Consider the following 22,028-nt stretch of genomic DNA (forward strand, 5'->3'; position numbering starts at 1 on the left):
TTCCTGTACCCATCGTTACTAAATGCAATCCCATACTAAATGAAAAAGACTAAAATATATTCACCTCTGCTGTCATTGTTATTGTTAAAGAAAAAGCTATTTTTTTAAATCGTAAATATAAGTAACTAAATGTACTGTAATTTTTTTTTTAACATCTGTAATGGTTACTAACATGATGTTTTATTATTTGATTATATAATATTGTGTATTAAATTGTATATAAATTAAATATAAATATTCTAACCAAAAGATTTTCATCTAATTGTATCATATTATTTTATTTAGTGGATAAATATAACTTGGCTACCAAAAGATTTTCAGTTTTGTATTATATACAAGGAAGTTGTAAGTTATTTCTGGCAATACTTGAGAAAAAAGCAATTCCTATTCTCCTCTCCCTTTGAAAGTAAGGACAATAGAATGTTATTTTGTCTGAAACAATGTGTTTAAATATATGAAAGTTGTTCATTTTTAGTAATAGTACTATAATTTATATTATTATTATAATTATATTTATTAACAGAAATTATTATTATTAGTTTATTATTATCATTATTATTAATATTAACATTAACATTAATAACACTGTTTTATTACACATCGATAATAAGTTGTTATGTCAATTTTATAATTTAACACAAAAAAAATTCATATTTGAATATAAAATTCTATAAATAAAATTATACATACATATTAATAATTAATTATCAATAATATCAATGTTTACATTTATAACAATATTTGTATGTATTTTTATTTTAAAAATTTAACTTTAGATTACTCTGAATTTTCAATAGAAATTATATTTCACAATATATTTGCATTTTATTCATATTTACGTGTTATTTTTCTTTATTATAGTTTAAATTTAACTTTATTTTTCAGTGATGTCCTATATCAGCTGTTGTTCAATATTTCTGTTTTTTGAATTGTCCTTGTTTATATGTAATTTTTTTAAAAGATTAACATCAATTTTGTGTTTATTTATTATATATGGATTTGTATTGCACAATATAATTATGTAAATAAATTATTTATTTAAATATAATAATTATACTAATTTTATTAATATAAATTAGAAGAAAAACAAGAAACAATAATCTGTATATACACACGAGTCTCATACTGCAAAGAAAAAAAAGAAAAGAGAGAGAATATTGTAAAGAAATAAAAAAAGAGGAAAAAAATGTCGTGGAAAAACTTATTCAAGAACTCATCTAAAAAAACTCATATTAAAAAATATTATATATATTTTGAAAAGTTTGTTTTAAATATTCTGTTCTAAAAATCCTGTTTCATAAAACATTTTTTGCACTCTGAAACTTTCATTTCAAAAATTCATTTGGAAAATTCTATTCGAAAACTTTCATTCCAGAAACCATATTTTAAAAGTTTGATAAAGTTTGTCATGAAAAACTTCCAAAATAAATAATCTAGAAGTTGTCCTCGTGAAAAATAAAATGGTCATTTTAAAAATTGGGGTTAAGCAAAAACGTTTTTGGGGTATAGAGAGAAAATTCCTTGTGTTTTCGCCTTTTGTGAGCCCATTTTTATTTGTTACCTTTTAATTTCTCACTTTCTAACGAATGACCATTGGAAATAAATAAAAAGAAAGCAAAGCTTAATTTTCATTGCAACAAATTTTACTTTATTGTGGTAATATAACTAGTACAAAAACACGGTATAATGTCGTATTTTTTCGGCCTTTCATGTCGAAAATTCGAGATCGACATAATATCGAGAGACGTTAAATTGACGTCGAACATAGAACAATTCGACGTTAATCAAATTAATGTCGAATTTTGTCAATATTCGACGTTAATTAAATTTTTTAATTAATTGTGATCTTTTTTATAAATTTATGAGACTTGAAAGTAGGGAAATAACAAATTTCAGTTTTTGATATTTTATAAAACATGAACTATGAACCTGTAGTGTAGTATCAACACTAAACAATAATAACAAATAACAAACAAGTTCAATCAAACAACAACAAACAGGTTCAACCAAACAAAAACAACAAACAAGTTTAAAAAGAAAAAGCAAACAAGTTCAAATAAATTCTTCAAAACGAAAATGAAAACTAACCTTCAAAATTGCGTTCGTCGAAATAAAGTATTGTCACTAGTGAGAGAGAAAGCAGAATGTGCCTATGAAGGACAAGAAAACGAAAATAATCGGTCAAAACAAACAAAAATTTTACCTAAAGTAGTTAATTAACATGCATTTATAACAAATGAAAGAAAGATTACATGTGATGATCGTGAAGCTTCGTTCCAAAAAAGTTTGAGTAGAGAAGAGGGTATCGCGTGCTAAGATAAAGTGAATGTATTTCATCTCTTGCTCAAATTTTTATTGAATTCACTAACCTTTTAACGTCTAACGCGAGACATTCGACGTTTTATATCCTTTTGACGTTTATTTCTAGGGAATTCGACCTCATACGTAAATACATTTTCACCTTCGCGCCAAACATTTTCGCAAAATTTACTCAATATAACAAATTGATGTCGAATTACAATTCTAAACGACATATAATAATTGTAGTTATTTACAAAAATGTCACCGATCATTTTTAACGTTGGTTATTCAGTGGTTGGACGTTGAACGCGTGACGTTATACGTTGTTTTTGCACTAGTGTATATATATATATATATATATATATATATATATATATATATGAATAATTATCACATATAAACTAGTAGAAAGAATGATGGTAAAGACTTAGAAAATGGTATTTTAGAAATGGTAATATTTAAAAAATAGTTAAATTCAATTATTTTAATATGAAATAATTTTATTAAAAATAGTTTCATTATTTTAAAACGTATCATTTCTTTAGAAATCACTTTTTTATAGTTCTCTAACTTTTTTCTAGAAGTTCTTCTTCTCTACTCATCTGGTTGAAGAACTGAGACCGTAGGCGTAAGATCCTTGAAAATATTTGTAACTCAGATACTAGATTAAAAAATAAATAAATAAATAAATAAATAGTGAATAGTAAATTGTGAATAGTAAAAAAAATATATTTTTGGAAGGGATAAGTGTTCCATGTAGCTTTGAGATCAGAATTCATCAAATTGCAAATAAAAAATTATTTTTGTAATAGTAAAATGAATAAAAAAATGAATAGTTAAAATGAATAGTAAATTTTTTTGCTATAAATAGCCAAGGGGGGAGGCTGAAAATTTACACCAAAAACTTAGAAAAATTTTGAGAGAAAAGAGTTGGAAGAAATTCTAGTTGCAAAGGGGACATTCTGGAAGTTTTTGGGAAACGAGGAGATTAAGTCTGTAATAGAGGTAAGGGGAGCTAACCTTGAGTATTTCGTTTTGTATTATCTTGAGTCTTGAATATGCAATATTTTGCTCTTGTCTGATCTTAAATTTTGAATATGAAGTATCTTGTTTCTGTATGATCTTGAATTTTGAATGAGAACATGCTTCTGTGTTTAGATCCAAGTGTGATAGTTGTAAAATATGATGTTGATTATGTTATGCCATTTGTATGTTATTAGTTGTTTATTTTTGTATTTTTGGATGGATTAGAAGTTGTCTAACCGGCTCTGCCAGATTCAACTTCTTGTTTTCCTCATACTTTTTATTGTTTTCCTTATTCGTTTTATTTTTGGAAGGATTAGAAGTTGTCTAACCGGCTTTGCCAAATTCAACTTCTTATTTCCCCAGACCTATTATTGTTCTTATTATTTAATTACATTGTATTTTTGGAAGGATTAGAAGTTGTCTAACCGGCTCTGCCAGATTCAACTTCTTGTTTCCCCATACCTTTTATTTCTTATTTATATTGTATTTTTGGAAGGATGAGAAGTTGTCTAACCGGCTCTGCCAGATTCAACTTTTTGTTTCCCCAGAAATTTTATTGTTTTATCTATTTTTTTATTGCTTCTTTCTGGAAGGATGAGAAGTTGTCTAACCGGCTCTGCCAGATTCAACTTCTTTTTTCCCCTGAATTTTTTTATTAAGATTATTTTGATGGTAAAGGGGAGCTAATTATTTTTGTATGAATTTATTTTATAAAATATATGCATATGAATGTTGAACTGGTGTGCTCTTGTGAAACTGTTTTATGACTTTTATTATATTATTGGATGTTATAACTGAAACTGTAAAATTGTACATGTTGTGACGTGATGAATTTAATCTGTTTTGAATAAGTTTGTTGGCTGAAATTGATCTTGTTGGAAGGTCTGGAGTAAGGGTTCTGTAATAGCTTGTATATGGGTATTAAATAGATGTACATGTACTGTTTGAGATTGCTGTGAGAGGAAGTGAAAATATTAAAATTAGGCATTTCAGATTTAGAGCATAAGAGAAGAGGGTAGATAATTTAAATAAATTAATTGTTAATTATTGAGGGCCTTTCCTTGTTGGTAGGATAGAGGAACCTTAAAAACCTGAGTTGGCACATCCCTGATCATAGAGCAGCCCTGGCCTGGTCCAGTCAATTGTGACTAGTCATATGTGTTGGCGTCGAAGGTGAGTTTGATGCGTTCAGACATCTGGGTCCTCTCCGGTGACAAATTGGGGTAAAGAAAGATCTCTACTAGGATGAAAATAAAATAAAACAAGTTGATTGAAGATGCATAAAGTTATCATGGTAAAAACTTCATATATATTTCATTTACCGCTACATTGAGCCCAAACTTTAATATGTAGTTCCTAAGACATGTTGATGTATTTTGGCTGTTCTACAACCTTTGATTGGTGAAAATATGTTGAGTTATACTCATTTTAAAAAAAATTAAGTTTATAATATGAAGTATGATATCTGGTAATATGTTTACTTTATTTTGGGTATTTACATCAAAATGGGTTATTGTCAATTTATAATTAAAGAATGAACATGATTGAGTTAGGTGGATAAGAGGGTATGATTTGTTGATTTTATGAAATGTTGGATTGGATATGAGAAATCATTACTTATGAAATGATGTTTACTACTGGGAGTAGTATGTTCGGTTTATACCATGAGAGCTTGATATGAACAAAGTAACACCCGAGGTTTATGGAAGCAGGCAAAAAGTGGTCTGACCATAAGGCTTTGACATAAACATATGATTCGTAAGTCTTATAGAAGTAGGCAGAGAGAGGTCTGACCATAAGGCTTCAGAAAGTAAGACATAGTATACAGGTAAAGCTTAAGGAAGCAGGCAAAGAGCGGTCTGACCATAAGGCTTCGTGAGTAAGCATGGTATACTTGTAAGGTTATGAAAATGGGAAAGATGATTTTAAAGAAGAAAAAAAAATGATGAATTAATGACATCGGGATAATGATATTTATAAATTATAGAAATACATGATTGAAACATTTATATTGTAAGTAAGTTTAATGATTATATGACATGGTTGGCTTACCCTTATTTGTTTGTGCTATGATCATATAACTCATGTTATATGTGAGCAGATAATGTTGCAGATGCGATTGAAAAAGCTTAGAGATGATGAGAGAGATGCGGGAAAAACTTTCAGGGATTTTTGTAAATAGAATAAATTTGCATTGAAAAAAAAAATGTTGTGTAAGACTTATAAGTTTAATTTCGAATTTATGTTAAGTGGTAAAGACTATATTATTTAAAGTTTGTAAGTTTGAAAATTGTACTTTGGAAGGATTGAAATAAAGTTTGATTGTTTAAATCAGATATTAAATTAATTTAGTCTTTACTACTAGTAATACCCTTTAAATTATTTGGGTGTTACAGTAGGTGTGATCTTAGTGGCGATTCTTCAATTCAGACAAATCAATTTCTTTGTCTAAGTAAGTTAAGTTTAGATACTTTTTCTCTAGTCCTTTCTTTCTTATGTTGCATGTGGATCCCACTTATTTTGCATGTAATGTATGAGTATTCTATAAGACTCTCTATTGATCAGTAGTTCTAACAGAATACCCTGATCGTGTTTCTATTGTTTGTAGGTATAGATAAAGCTTTTTGAGCTGTGAGAGCGGAATAGGGTTCTCTAGAACAGTGTGGTCTTCAAAAAGGTAAGAAAACTAGTGTTTTCTTTTAATTGAATGATGAAGTATGAATTATTATTTATAAGTATGTGAGAGTAATGCATGTTGATTTTTATGTTTGAAATGATCATTCTTAGTATTGAGTATTTTGAAGGAATGTAATTGGTTGAATGATGTTGATATACCTTTCTTATTATGTTCGAAATTGATTATTGTCATGAATGTTGTTGTCGAGATGTTTGGTGGTGTCAAATTGGGTATAATGTTGAGAAGAAGTGTATTAGGTTGAGTTATAAGTCATTTTTAGTAAAAAATAAAGGTTTTGATAAGTGAATTTTAGAAGTAAGGGTCTAAGGGGAGAAACAACAATTTAGGACATATTGTAGGGTCATTTGAAATTTGTTGGCACCCTGAGTTGATAAAATACTGTTATGGAAATAGGTATGAGTCAATGGAGTGGTTTAGGAAAGTTTTAAGCTCAATTTTAGAGGTTTTGGCTAAAGAGATTCTAAAGTAGTAGGTATGGGTTGAAGTATAGGGTTTAGGGTCTGTAGTTGGATCAATTCTGACTAGTTTAGACCCCTAGGTTGTCAATTTATGGATTAGAAAGAGTAGAAGTGAGATTAGATAGTCTAGAGTAGTCAAGTTGGTTTTGGGTAGCTACTTTGAGTTATAAACGTATTTTTAGATCATTCACAGTACCTAGAAGGTCATATGAGTCAATTAGATATGTATAGAGAGCAACCAAGTTCAAATTATAAGTATTTTAGGTTCTAACGTGGCGCTTAGCGGCACTCACCGAGGACTGAGTGTCAGATTTGCGGGAGGTTTGACACCCAGTTGCTTGGGGTGGCGCTTAGGCGCCATAAATGCGAGAGGAATGGTGCTCAACGACAGGGAGGTGTCGCTCAACGCTAGTGTAAATGGTTTTCAATCTTTGTTTTCTATTTCTTTGGCTTTTGTGGTTTCTTCTAAGCATTGATAGGTATTTTATGACATGATTTGGTATGTTTTATGGAATGTTATTAATGGTTTGAATGAGGTTGATGTATGTTTCAAAGTGTGATGGATTAAGAGTTTCTAAGGAGAAATTTCAAGTGTTTGTATCAAGTGTTGTTGGTATGAATGTAGGAAGCTCAGTTCTAGGAGTTATATTGACACTCTAATGATAATTTATTCTTAAATAGGGAGAGGTGAGTCATGTGGTGAGAGTAGCAGGAGGTCTTAGCCTGTGGATCGTTCTTCTTTTAACAAATGACATTTTAACGAACTAACCTTGTGAGTGGCCAACTATTCTACCACACAAATATAGAACTCGCCATAACTCAACATTTATACTATATCTGGATGGTTAAGTATAGGTTTATGACATGATTGAGTTGTTTAATTTAACTTCATGTGAAATATAAGTTATGATGAAATCTTAATATACCAACGCTTGATTCTTTTTATGATTAGCTTATCTTTATTTTTCTTATCTATTTGCGTATTTGTTTTTTATTTAACAATGTACATCTTAATGGTATCAGTTTAGGAAAATGTCAGTGGTGAACAAATGTGAGGAAACAGTAAAACTAAAACGTAGAATAAGAGGTTTTATTGTTTGTTTTCTTTAGCTCAAGTAAAGGTTTTTTTATGTTTAAGTGTAAATTTTGTTTGAGATGTTACATTGATGCTATGTAATTTTCAATTATTTATATTTGTTTACATTTTGTTTTATAAACTTTTGTATTTTATAAATATTCATGTTCGTTTCAGCTTACATTGTATCGATTTTTATACTGGAGATTATATTTTTATTGTCTTCTTTACTAGTTTCGGTAAAAATATGAAAACAGTTTGTCAACACTTGAACATTTTTATTTGAAATGAATCTTAAGCATTTGTTTAGATAGAAAATTTTATAATTTAAAAAATATATTAAATTTTAATATTTTAATTTTAAATTATTTTATTATTTATATATTTTGTTTGAATAAAATAATTCTAATTTATTGAATTTCAATCTTAATAGTTTATTTCAATTAGTATTAAATACAAAAAAAAATATTTTAAACTTACTTAACAATTAAAAAATTAGTTAATGTTTTTTAAGTTTGTTTTTTTATCAAAATATGCAAAAAGAAAAATTATCTAATTCTGATAATTTTTAATTAACTTCTATTAACGTTATTTTAATCGATGATTCAGAGGGTGAATTTAGTTCTTAAAAGAAATTCTTTGCACATTTTGGTTCAATTAGTTAAGATTCGCTAATGAATTTCCACTTTGTTCTTTTAATTACTTTTGTCTCTAAACAAAATTAAAAATAAATTGGAGAGATTAATATACTAGACTTTGCAATACTTAACCTATTATTCGAATTTCATATATACATCCAACAAAATAAAAATACTTCATAAATAAACTCTTACAGTTTAATATCAAAGTCAAATTGTTCATGACATGTTTGTTTCATTTTATACATTATTTATTCACATGAAAAGCTTTATTTATGCATAAAACACAAATGCAGTATGGTTACTATATACAGAATATAATAAAACATTGATTGGCACTATTATTAAGTTGTTACTTATTAGGACAGTACAGGTACTAGTAGTTGTTGGAATTTAATGCTTCGTATAACCATCACTAAAATTATATGGTTTATGATCAAACACATGTCTCAATGAAACTAAAAGTTTCAACACTATTGATTATATGTATATCCACAATCCTCTTTGATTTGGACTAATGCAAGAAGTCAAATTATCATTAATCATATTTTTTAAATATATTTTTAAGTCTTTCTCAATATAATTTCTGTAAAAGTATTTGTTAATTTTAAATATTTATATTTTTAACTTCTTTTCTTAATTATTATCATTGTAGTTAATTTGATTATATATGTAACAATATAAAAATATAGATTAAATTATTATTTAATAAGCTATTTCAATATGATATTCATCTAATACTAAATTCTTAAATTAGAATTACGTTTTATATATATATATATATATATATATATATATATATATTTTAGCTCCAATATTTATTATAAAAGTTTTTCAGAATATGTATATCAATCTCATGATTACATATTAATATATGAGCTTTAGTAGCTTTAGGACTAACACTCTACTTCAAAAATTATATAACAACTAAATTATAACTCCTATTGTTCATCTCCTATAGTCCAATCTACTCACATCACATTAACTATCATTGCAAAGAAACACAACAACAAAATAATAAGGAAGATCAGTTAATGTTAATGTGAACAAACATAAATAAGTATAACTCAATATCTCAATAAAACTAAAACATAGCATTTAATGATCCAATTATCAAATCATTCATAGACACATAAGCATAATAGAATATTAGACTCAATATCAGAATTTATGTGTTGACTTGGACAAAAGAAGTTTTACACTTATCGTAAAAGTGGATTGCAACAGAGACCCTAGCTCCACTTGGCCTAACAAATAAATTAAATTCCTCTAGAGAAGGTAAGTTAACTTATGACATTGACAAACAAGAGTTTCACTCCTAATCCCGCTATAAGAACTTCCTTCAACTCTCACCACCTAGACTACGAATCTTTATGTGAGTTTGTAAACCTAATAGAGTATATGATAGCTTCTGACAACAACTTATCCCTAATCGATGTACAACACTAAACTAGCAAGGATATGCACTTCTTCCTTATAAGCACAACCCTCAGACAACATACAATTCAAATTAAATTTTCTCAATTCATTCCATTGACTCACTATTTTATTCTCTTAAATTCATCACACTTCCTTAGAACATAATTCACAACTCTTTGATTTAGTGATGATAAAATGCTCTGATTCTTCTTCTAAGACCCACTTGACATTGCCTGATCTACCACACCTATATCAAACTCAAAAACCTTACATTTATGCTATTCGATTTAGTGTTCCATAGTTTAAACCGATTGTCTTTTCCCTTGTATGTGTGGTTTGATATTTCTTTATTCTTACTGATTATCCTTCTTCTCAGTTGTTCGACCTAACATTCTTTAATACTTATTGATCTTGTCTCCACAAAGAAATTTTCCTTTACTTTTACATCATCCACCTCCAAAATACACATTCTTATAAAACCCTTAAGAGATTTAGTTGTCCTCTTAGATTGTCCATCTAGTTGAGGATGATAAGTCAAACTTAAACAACTCCCTAAAGTCTTGTATAGTTTAGCAAAATAAGAAGTGAACCTAGGATTCGAAAATTTGTCTTACCATGGAAAAGATGATGATAAGACGCTCTCATTAAGACCTACTTGACATCGCCTGAAATATCGTTCCACCACATTCATATCAAACTCAAAAGCTTAGCTTTATGTTATTTGATTTATTGCTCAACTATTTAAACCGATTGTTTTTCCCGTTGTCTGTGTGGTATGATATTCCTCTATCCTCACTGATTGTCCTTCCTCTAAGTTGCTTGACCTAATGCTCCTTAATACTTAATGATTCTATCTTCACAGAAAAATTCTCTTTCATTTGCACCTCACCCACCTCTAAAACACATATTCTTAGAAAATCCTCAAGAGACTGAATCCTCCTTTTAGATTACCCATCTAGTTAAGGATGATAGACAAAAAACCATTCTCAAATGGCTCCCAAAAGCATCTTGTAGTGTTTGCCAAAATGAGAAGTGAACCTAGAATTCATGTCCGATATGACATTTGATGATACTCCATTTAGTCTTGCTAGACATCTCAAATTAAAAACACATGACGACTTTTCCTTAACCATTTTAAGGAACTCATTAATTATAGATATATGTTTTAGCGTATATTTCGATTAAGTAAAATATTAATTTTTAATATATAAAAATTATAGTTATATATAGTTTACCTTTATTTTTAACATATTATGTATTAATGATGTATTTTTTTTTAATTTTAAATGATATTAAAAATTTTGTTTGAATAGTAGTTTTACATATATTTTATTTAATAATAATAATAATCATATATTTATTATTTTATACTCAAATGATGAATCCCAAAATATATAATGATATTATAAGTAATTATTTTATACCAACTGGCTTAAAAAAATATTTATCGTTTTTGTATTACATACAATTATAAAATTATAATAACCAGTGCAATAAAAAAAACGATAACGACTATTTTTTTACCTATCCGTAACAGTTCCCGAACATATACATATACAGCAGGCGTGACAAAAAAATTTACCTAATTTCAGTAATTTTTAATGTATTTCATTTTTCTCTTAGAAGGAATGAGAGGCCATTGCCTTAATATAAGAGCAACAAAGATGGAACAGTTCAATGGCATTTAAATTAATGAGACAAAACTTAAAAATTCAATAAATGAGACATAAGAGGTGAAAAGGAGTTTGGGTTTAAAAGGTGTGTTTGAAAATCAAACAATACTTTTATAAAAAATCTACAAAATGTAAGAGAATATAATATAATAAAACAATAATGAATAATATATTTAGAACTTATTATACACAAAAAAAACAAAGTGTTACAATATAACAAAAATTATATTTAGTGAATTTTTTTAATAAAATTATTTATAATTTACTAAAAATGTCTTTAATTATTTTTATAAATTATGACAACTATTCAAAACTAAATCTGAATTAATTTATAAAAATTCATATTTATTTATATAACTATTTTCATCCTGTACACAATTTTAAATTTATAATTAACATCTTCATAAATATTTAAATTTACTGTTATTTAATTTTATATTATAATAAGTAATATGATTTATATTTATATATTATGAATTATAAATTATAAATATATGAGATGATATATTAAATGAAAAATTACTATATATATTATCATCTATACTTCTATACTATTACATAAATAGATTTTTCATTTTGGTGTAAACTTTTCTTTTCATTTTTACCCTTTAAATAATTATTCTTTTAAATTAAATTAATTATTTTACCAATTTTACTTTTTAAGTAACTGTTTTTTTGTAATCGATGTTTTTTATTAATTTGACAATTTTTATATTAAAATAATTATCTATAATTAAATTATCTATAATAATAAATTTATTATTTTTATTATCATAAAAGAAATAACACATGCGATCTTTCATTAGTATAAATAATATTAATAAAATTATACAAAATTTTATTTTATTTATATAGTTACATTTTGTTAAAATTATTGTGGTGCAAATAATTTTCTATAAAATACACTTAAATCATAAAAATATTTTTTTTCATATTTTATATATTGAGAGAGGAAAAAAGCTTATTTAATCAGTTTTTGAATATAATTTAGAAGTTATTTTCTTTAGAAAAATATCTTTTTAATTATATAATCTGGTATTTTAAAAAAATATAATTTAGAAGCTACTTATCCAAAAACTTAAACGATTTTTTATCTGAAAATTAATTTTCAAAAATCAATTTTAATTTTCTAACTATATATTTTATTTTTCCATTATAAAATCTATTTTTTAAATAATAAGTTTTAAATTGTATAATTTAAAAATAAAAAAATATTAAAAAAGAAATTATGAAATTACGAGTAGGTGAAGAAACTGCCTGAGTTAGACCTACTGTCCGTTCAGCACTAATTTATAGGGAAATATTAGACTTTCTCTTGAAACTAAGGCAAACAGAATGCAGCAATCAACATTCATTTATAGACAAATTACTCTTTCTCTTCCAATTAAGGCAGACATACTGGCTCAATCAGCATTAAATAATGGGCAAATTAGACTTTCTCTTTAAGTTAATTTGGGATTTTATATAGCTTTTATACTAGAGATCTTGCACTAAGATATAAAACAAGATTATAAAATATAAATAGATTCAATATTTACTTTAGCATAATATTAAATTAAAATTAAAATTTACCTCTTAAAAGTCTCATTTAATTGGATAATTATTATAATCAAAGTTCTATACGCATTCACATTAAATTATTTTATGATTAGGTACTAATTATTCTTCAACTATATAAATGGAAACTCAACTCCAAACATTACAATTAGTTTTCACTTTCTAAATCTGATTAGTCCAACAACAGCGTCATGAAGAACTCAGAAGATGTTACAGAACCAGTGAGTCCTAGCGGACGATATTTCAACACCACAGTGTTGTGTGCTTATGTTTTTGGCTTCTTAGAATCAGAAACTCCAATTGAAATTTCTCAAGCCAAGTATTTGTTAGAACAAGTGTTTCTACCATTGAATCCACGATTCTCTTCCATAATGGTTCTCACACTCTCTCTCTCTGTTACTTCATTTTTGGTAATGTTTATTCATGATAACTGTATAACTAATTTTCACAAACACATGGTAGGTGAGAGATGAAAAGGGAGAAATGAAATGGAAAAAGGTAGAGGTGAAGGCTGAAGATCACATAAAGGTTCCAACATTCCCAGAAAACGAGTCACCGGAATCGTATGACCAATATTTTGATGAGTATGTGACAGAGTTGATGATGGGAAGAACAGCACAAGATAAACCCCTTTGGGAAATTCATGTGATCAAATACCCCACAAGCACTTCTGCTGGCACCTTGATATTCAAACTTCACCATGCTCTTGGAGATGGTTACTCCCTTATGGGAGCTCTTCTGTCTTCTCTTCAAAGAGCTGACGACCCTTCTCTTCCTCTCTCATTTCCTTCACGAAAATCTTCATCATCATCATCAACTTCTGAGAAGGGTTTCTTCAAGCGGTTCTCTTCCACAGTGTTATCTCTTTTCAACTCTATTTCAGACTTTGGATGGAGCATAGTGAAAAGTACTGTTGTTGAGGATGATAAATCACCTATAAGGAGTGGTGAGGAAAGTGTGGAGTCTCTACCTTGTGTCATATCAAACATATCCTTCTCTCTTGATCAAGTCAAAAACATCAAGTCGAGTGGTAAGAGTAATTTGCTGGGATTGGTGATAATAGAAATAATCATGAAAATTATTTGATGGATTATAAGGTAGATAACCGAAACTTTTGTGTGTAAATGCAGACAATAAACGATGTGATAACAGGGGCAATCTTCTATGGGATTAGGCTATACATGCAAGAGATTGATAACGAGGCAGGGAAAGCAAATTCAACAGGATTGGTGGTGCTGAGTACAAGGAACATTGGAAGTTACCAATCAGTTCAAGAAATGATGAAGGCTGATTCAAAATCTCCTTGGGGGAATCATATCTCTTTCTTGCATGTACCAATACCTAAGCTAAGCCAAACCAACATATCCAACCCTCTTGAATTTGTGTGGAAAGCTCAAAAAGAAATTAAGAGGAAGAGAGATTCTTTCACTGTGGATATGGAGCTGAAATTGAGAGGATATGAGGTGAGTTCATGCATGTGTAGTGGCAGACTTTCAATTTGTTTATTATGGTATATGCATGCACATTATACAGTGAGAAAGAATCGATAATTTAATGGTAACTGTTTGTGTTTATCAGTGCAGTTTTGTTTTGGCATTTGTTACAGGCAGTGGCTAAACATATCTATGAGACACTGAGGAACTCAAGTGTTGTTGTGTCGAACTTGATTGGACCAGTGGAACCTATGGTTTTGGCAAATCATCCTGTCAAAGGCTTGTACTTCACAATGACAGGTGGACCAGAGGTAAGCACCGTCTTAATTGTGAATAAGACAATGTTAATTTTTTTTTTCATTACGATGTTAAAAACTTTTTTTAATAATTTTTTAGAATTGATCATTATTTTATTGATCCGTTTGAAACATACTAATCACATACTACTTCCTATTATAAAATAATTGTTAAAAAAAAGTTATTAAAAGAAAAATTTCAAATTTTTTATATTTGATATCTTAATTTTATAAATTATATTTACTATTTTACTAATTAGAATTTGGAGAAATAAATTAGTTAACGGTGTTAATTATCATAACATGTTGCAGAGTATAAATATTTCAGTTATAAGCTACACAAGAACCTTGAGAATTACCTTGAAAACACAGAAAGGCTTTATTGATGAGAAGAAGTTCAAATTGTGCGTGGTGAAAGCCTTTGACGTCATATCCAAAGCAGCAATGGAGATATATGATACCCAACAAAAGCAAAGGCTAAATTAACCAAAAATGTTATGTTTGTAACAATTCTTATAACAATATTATTTTCTCTCTATCACTTTTTTACATGTTATTTATTACGTATTGTAATTACGGAAATAAATACAAACAAATGAAGCTGCATAAATTATTATATATGTATATCATATCTCTAAATTAATCATATAAGAAGAAAGAAACAATAAAGAATAAGAGAGATTTTGGTATTTTCATAGTCAGTTTAATTTCCTAAACAACGGAGGAATAACACACACTCCAAAAGGTCTTTTGCTCTCCACCTCTGGGCTTTAATACCATTTGTAAAGAATAAGAGAGATTTTGGTATTTTCATAGTGAGTTCAATTTCCTAAACAACGGACGAATAACACACACTCCAAAAGGTCTCTTGCTCTCCACCTCGGGCTTTAATATCATTTGTAGGAAGATTCAACACACACATAAGATCTCCATACTGATAAGATATTGTTCGCTTTGGGCCAAGCCCTCACGGATTTGCTTTTGGTACCACTAAAGATCTCTTACCAATCAAGGTATCTTATTTGTCTATAAACTCATGTTCATCTCTTATTTTATCTGATGTGAGACTTTGTTTTGTACCCAACATAGAAATAAATCACAGATTCTAATTTTGTTTAGTGTTAGAATGTAATTTACATTTAATTTAATTTAATAAGAAGAACAATTTCTTACGTCTTCCTTTTCTACGTTATTGTTCCAATCAGCCATTTGCTAACATTAGTAAATCACCACATTTAATGCAATTTACTCTTCAATTATAGGTTTCATATTCACCAACAATTTTTAAATTTCTTTTTTCATACATCTTAGTGGTGTACATTTGTAAATACATAAATTGACATTCAGTGAAAACAAAATTAATCTTGAAAATTCAAACCGTTAAAGTTATTATGTTGGATGAATTGTTTGTTTGGGCATTCAATGTCTTAGTTATAGCTTAGTCTAGAAAATGTGTGTTGACAAACTAAGAGAAGAAACTTTAATACTCAATTATTTCTGTCACGATTTTATTTTGAAAAAAGAAGCATATTAATGGACTAGGAAAAAAAATATATTAATAAAATTGTGAGAAGCTATATTATTTGAGATTTGTAATATATGAGATGAGATAAGTTTTTAAGTAAAATTAAAGATAAAATCATGACGAAGATTTAAATTTTAAAACAGACAATATTAATTTTAAAACACATAATATTTTGAATGTGATAGTTAATTTTAACAATATTTTTTCAATAGACTAAAAATTTAAGTATTTTATAGGAATGAAAAATAGGTATGAAAAAGTGGTTCTGAAGATGAATCAATGTTGTTTTCACTCTAAAAAAAATCAGAAAAAGATTTAAAATATGAACATTCATTTATCTTATATCTTAACTTAGAGTCTTGTTGATTGTCTGTGGATGATTTGAAACCATTTATAATTTAAATATATGTTCCTCTTTTAATTTTTTAAGATTTATTTTAAAAAAAAATTATATCATAACTTTTTAGTGTAAAACAGACAATAACTTATGAAAGCAGCTAATTAAGCACAATATTTTTACTGTTAAATATTTATGATACATAAAAAGACAAGACATTTATGAGAATATAAAATTATTTTTTTATCTCAATAATATCTTTTATCGTCAACGGCCAAATAAAACATTAATGAAAGTATAAGTTTTAGATCTTACGATGTGGCACACAATGCAACAAAAATTAAATTAAGATATAAGATGACTCTAAATACTCTGTGTAGACTGAATTATTTATTTGAACGTTTAATGCCTTATTAAAATAAATATTTTTAAACGGTGAATTCATAAATAAAAAGAAATCATATTTATAAAAATATTTATAAAACTGAGATCTTAAATGGTTTGAGTTTTTAATATATTAGATCAATCACATGGTTGAAACTAAAGATTATAACTAATCCAAATCTGATTCTAATATTAATGTTTGATTTGAAGTTCTTAGCACTAAGTTTATTGCATATCTTTTAGTGTTTGGTGGTTCTTTTACACTTTCATCATGAAAAAAAAAAACATCTTTATAAATGGTAAATGCTTATAAAAAAAATGTTTGACTAAAAGACACACGATTTTACCATTTATGTCAACTAATGTTTGTTATTGAAACTAAAATGATATGACTAGAATAATATAAATAAATAATTAAATAAATTTAACAAAATCTTAATTCTACTATTCATTTTAATTATATTACTAGAATTTATTTATTTTTATAAACTTTCATTAGTTCATATCTCATATGATGCGTGTCCTTTCTGCATTTCTCAAAGTAAATTTAACCAAAAAAATGAAACTCGTTCATAGAAGGTTCATTTTGGGCCATCCTATAAATGCTGGTCCAATGCTCTTGTTGTTATACTCCGTTAGACCCATCTGGTTTTTTAATTAAGAGTTTAATCATTACGCAAAAGTATGATACATTTTTAATAAAAATTATAAAAATGTCAGATAAATATTATAATGATTAATAAATTTATCTATAGATTAAAATATAAAATTACTTTATAATATCTATATCGACTATATTGTTTTAATTAAAATTATTTTGTAGCTGATTCTGGTAGGCTTTTTTTTTGGCTTGTATAATCAGTATATTTCCTTTCTGTTAATTCTCCAACTCCTAGTTTTAGGCACACTGTCTTGACATTGTTTCGTCTTTTTAGAGTTAAATTGAATATTTTTTTGGATATGATAAACTTTACATGTTTAACCTCAACTCTCTTATATATTTTTGACTTAACAGTCGTTTAACATTGTGTTTCGATATTTTGACTTAATTGTTTTTCTGTTTCTTAAAATCTTAAGTGTTTTTATAAGGTTTTTTTAGATTGGAGATTTTGGTTGAGTCTTATATTTCTTCCTATGTATTTCCAGATTATTATTTCGCTTAATGTTATTTGGTTAAACTTCAAAACATAAGCGTTTAGGCATATAGACAATTTTGTCTTAACAATCTCTTCATTTTTTATGAACTTTCGCTTTAGTTTTCATTTTTTATGGGCTATAAATTGGTTGAACTTGTTGACTTTGTTTGTTGTTCACACACCATATACATCCAAACTTAGGATAAAATCAATTGTATATTCAAAACAACTCTAAATGACTTGGAAATTTGTTCAAAGCACCAAAATATCATGAGAAGTTCCTACACAAAATTTTAGATCAAAATTCAAAGTCTAAGTATGTGGAATATTTTTGCAAAGTTTGAAAAAAAGAAAGAAAAAAACAAAATAAATTGACAAAAAATAAAATACAGTTTTTTTTTATAATCTAGAAGGAACCACGGGCTACCATAGTCTTGGAATATTTTTCCACCCCAAATTGATATATAATAATGTCAAATTTACCAACCAGAAAAAAAGTTATGGTCGTTTAAGATCTATAACAGCAACTGACTTTTCAAATAATTTTTGAACTTCATATGAAGCCATAATAAGTACTCTTGGGATTTTTTTCCCTAAAATAGGGGTTCCAAGGAGTGGTAAAAAAAATTTTAACCAAAAATAACTACTATAACTATCAAAACAAAAAATTACAAGTAAATAGTTAATATACACTACTCATTATAACATCATTCACTTGTGATAACTTTATTTTATAGTTTATAGTTTATATAAATTTGAAAATGAATTCTGAATATATTAAATGCCAAAACTAAGTTACATTTGCTAGTTTTCTACTTTTCGGGTTTGGTAAAACTATAAAAATGGATCATTGTTTATTAGTGTTTCGGTGTAAATGTTGTCCGGTGTGTCTTTGTTGCTCCTGGATGTCTGGGATGCTTGCTCTTCTCCAATTGTCGTTGTTCATACTCGCCAAAGGAGGGAGAGGTACCTGCAAAGATACTCCGACGCTCAAGTCAGATGTGAGTTATGGAGCCTCAGCTCTCAAGAGAGTGATTATGATACTGCTCTGAAATATTATTTAGGGTCTTTAGACATAAAGAGAACGTACCTGAACTTTTGCCCTGTCATTGTATTTATAAGCAAAATAAAAATAACCACCTTACCTAAAAACGTGGTTAGTTACTTAGAAATATCTTAACCGTTAAAATATCTAAGATATTTTATGTAATAAATATTATCTAACATATTTTATGTAATAAATATCTTACTACAGAACATGCCCCCCAAGTCCGAGTTAACCGTTCCGTTTTTACGGATGTGGTAACTATAGGACTTATGAGTTTGAGAGAGGCTGTATTTGCTGTATTAGAGAGCGTGTTTCTGGTTGTTGCTCATTTGTGGTCTGAACGTTTCAAACCAAGGATGACCGAGCGGTTGAGTTTGAAGGACCAAAAAAGATGTGAAGCCAAACGGCAAAAAAGCTGGAACGAGTGAGGCCGAACGTGAGGACCTGGATGGCCGAGCGGTAGAGGCTGTATAGCCGAAGGTCACAGAAGCTGAATGCTTGAGGCCATGGACGGTCGAGGTCGAGTGGCATGTGAGGCCAAATGGAACGAGTGAGGCCGAACGTCATTACGGCCGAATGAACAACATTAATGGCGTCAAACGGCCGAATACTTGAGTGCTCGTGGCCATGGATTGACGAGCGGTTGAAGCCAAGGGGACGACTACCTTTGAGGTCGAATGGCCGAATGTTTGAACGCTCGTGGCTATGTATGGTCGAGCGGTTCAAATCAATATGTGAATACCTTTGAAGCCGAACCGCCGAATGCTTGAACGCTCGTACGCATGGATGGTCGAGCGGTTGAAACCAAAGGGCGAACACCTTTGAGGCCGAACGACCGACTGCTTGATCGCTCGTGGTTGTGCATTGTCGAGCGCTGGAAATCAAAGGGAGGCCGAACGGCTGACTGCTTGAACGCTCGTACACATGGATGGTCGAGTGATTGAAACCAAAGGGCGAACACCTTTGAGGCCGAACGGCCGACTGTTTGAAAATTTGATGTTCTTGGGTGAACATAAGCTAGGCTAGGGGATGGCCCCCTACGTTTGATGGTCTGGGTGTTCTAGGGCGAACATCTACCAGCGGGAGTGTATCCCTTTATTCAATGCACCTGGGTGTTCTAGGGCGAACATCTACCAGCGGCAGTGTATCCCTTTATGCAATGCACCTGGGTGTTCTAGGGCGAACATCTACCAGGTCTAGGAGTGTTCCCCAATTTTAGTGCTTCAACATGAACGGTTCTCTGGCGTCCGCTTTTATGTACGAGATATGCCTATCTGCACTCTAGAACGAGGAAAAAGAGTAGGCAAACAAATTAATGCATTTATAGGATTTAGAAAATTAGCGTAAAACATAAATTATGTTATAAAGCCGTTCGGTTGAGAGAGTAGGATGGCTCGGTCTTGGGCCGATTGTTTCTTGTGACCTGTAAGATAAATAATATTAAGCATATAGGTGAGACCGTTAGATCGAGTTGTAAACCTGGCGGCCGAACGTCAGTTAGGCCGAATACTGGACGCTTGAGGCCGAACGTCAATGGGATCGAGTGGCTGAACGTCAGTGAGTTGGAATGACCGAACGCTTCCTGCGGGAATTACCGAACGTCAATGAAGCGATTGGCCGAACGGGTCAAGCCAAGATGACAAACGTCAGGACCAATGGGCGAGCATCAGTTTAGTTGAATGGCCGAACGTCAGTGAGGCTGAGTGTTGGACGCTTGAAGCCGAACGTCAGTTAGGCCCAATGGCCGATCATGAGTAGGGTCGAACGTCCTTGAGACCGAATTCTGGAATGCTCGAGATACGGATGGCCTACCGGTAGAGGACGAGTGGCCGAACGTCAAGGAGAGCGAACATGTGTAGGGCCGAATGGTGGACGCTTGAGACCACGGAAAGCTGAACAATTGAGGCAGAAGGGATGAGGACAAGTGACCGAACGTCCGTGAGACTTAATGGCCGAACGACGATTGAAGCCAAGAGGACGAAAGTCATTGAGGCCAGATGGCTGAACATCAGTTGGGTCGAACGGTCGTGGCGGTCGAATGCTTTAGGCCGAACGTCAAGAAGGTAGAATGTCGGACGCTTTAGGCCGAACGTCCGTTAGAACGAATTCTGGAACGCTTGAGACGCGGATGGCTGAACGACTGAGGCGAAAGGGTGGAGGCCAAGCGGTCGAACGTCATTGAGACCTACAGCTGAACGACTGAGGCAAGCGGACGAACGTTATTTGAGTGCGACTGGCTGGTCATCAGTGGGGTCGAATGGCCCAATGCTTGAGTGCTCGTGTAGATGTATGGTCGAGCGGTAGAGGCCGAAAGACCGAGAGTCAATGAGGCTGAGTGGCCGAAAGCAGGAACGTTCGAGGTTGAATGTTTGAACACATGAGACCGAATGGCCGAAAGGTTGAGTGCTCGGGAGGCCGGATGGTTGATCGCCAGGGGGGCCGGATGGTTGATCGCCAGGGAGGCCGAATGGCTGATCACCAGGGAGGCCGAATGGCTAATGGCCAGGGAGGCCGAAGTGTCGAATGGTTAAGGCCCAGGTGCTGAACGTCAGGAGGCCGATCATGAGTATGGCCGAATGTTGGAGCGCTCGTGTCGGTGTATGACCGAATGATTTGAGGGCGAGCGGACGAACGTTATTAAGGACGTCGGCTGGACGCTTGATGCTGAAAATTGCCGAACGATGGTGAGACCGAATGGCCGAACGATTGAGTGCTGAGATCATGCATGACCGAGCGCTAGAGACCGAACGTCAATAAGAGAGGCCGAACAGTCAAGTCCAAGCTGCCGAACGCCGATAAGACGGATGATTGAATGGTTGAGTCTAAGTGTCCGGACGTCATTGAGACGGGTGACCGAACGGTTGAGGCCAAGCTGCTGAACGTCAAGGAGGCTCAATAACCCACCATCTGTTTGGTCGGATGACAGAACGCTGGTGGAGCCGAGTGGACGAACGTCAGGGACGCTCAATAACCAAGCATCATTTTGGTCGAATGACCGAACGCTGATTGAGCCGAGTGGACGAA

General features: G+C 30.6%; 1 protein-coding gene across 1 annotated transcript; it reads left to right on the top strand.

Annotated features, from left to right (window-relative positions):
- The first annotated feature begins 13,008 nt into the window (after positions 1-13,008).
- Positions 13,009-15,666, top strand: LOC108339967 (wax ester synthase/diacylglycerol acyltransferase 7). The gene is made up of 5 exons (XM_017577198.2): positions 13,009-13,219; positions 13,308-13,898; positions 13,976-14,308; positions 14,452-14,589; positions 14,887-15,666. The coding sequence occupies exons 1-5, from the start codon at positions 13,037-13,039 to the stop codon at positions 15,058-15,060; spliced, it is 1,419 nt and encodes a 472-aa protein (XP_017432687.1). The 5' UTR covers positions 13,009-13,036; the 3' UTR covers positions 15,061-15,666.
- The last annotated feature ends 6,362 nt before the right edge of the window (positions 15,667-22,028 follow it).

Source organism: Vigna angularis, chromosome 5, assembly GCF_016808095.1.
Source record: "Vigna angularis cultivar LongXiaoDou No.4 chromosome 5, ASM1680809v1, whole genome shotgun sequence".
NCBI classification, from domain to species: domain Eukaryota; kingdom Viridiplantae; phylum Streptophyta; class Magnoliopsida; order Fabales; family Fabaceae; genus Vigna; species Vigna angularis.

Coding starts and splice junctions, on each gene's coding strand:
- LOC108339967 (XM_017577198.2), top strand. CDS start 13,037: ATGAAGAACTCAGAAGATGTTACAGAACCAGTGAGTCCTAGCGGACGA. Junction 14,309..14,451: donor TGAAATTGAGAGGATATGAG/GTGAGTTCATGC, acceptor CATTTGTTACAG/GCAGTGGCTAAACATATCTA. Junction 14,590..14,886: donor CAATGACAGGTGGACCAGAG/GTAAGCACCGTC, acceptor AACATGTTGCAG/AGTATAAATATTTCAGTTAT.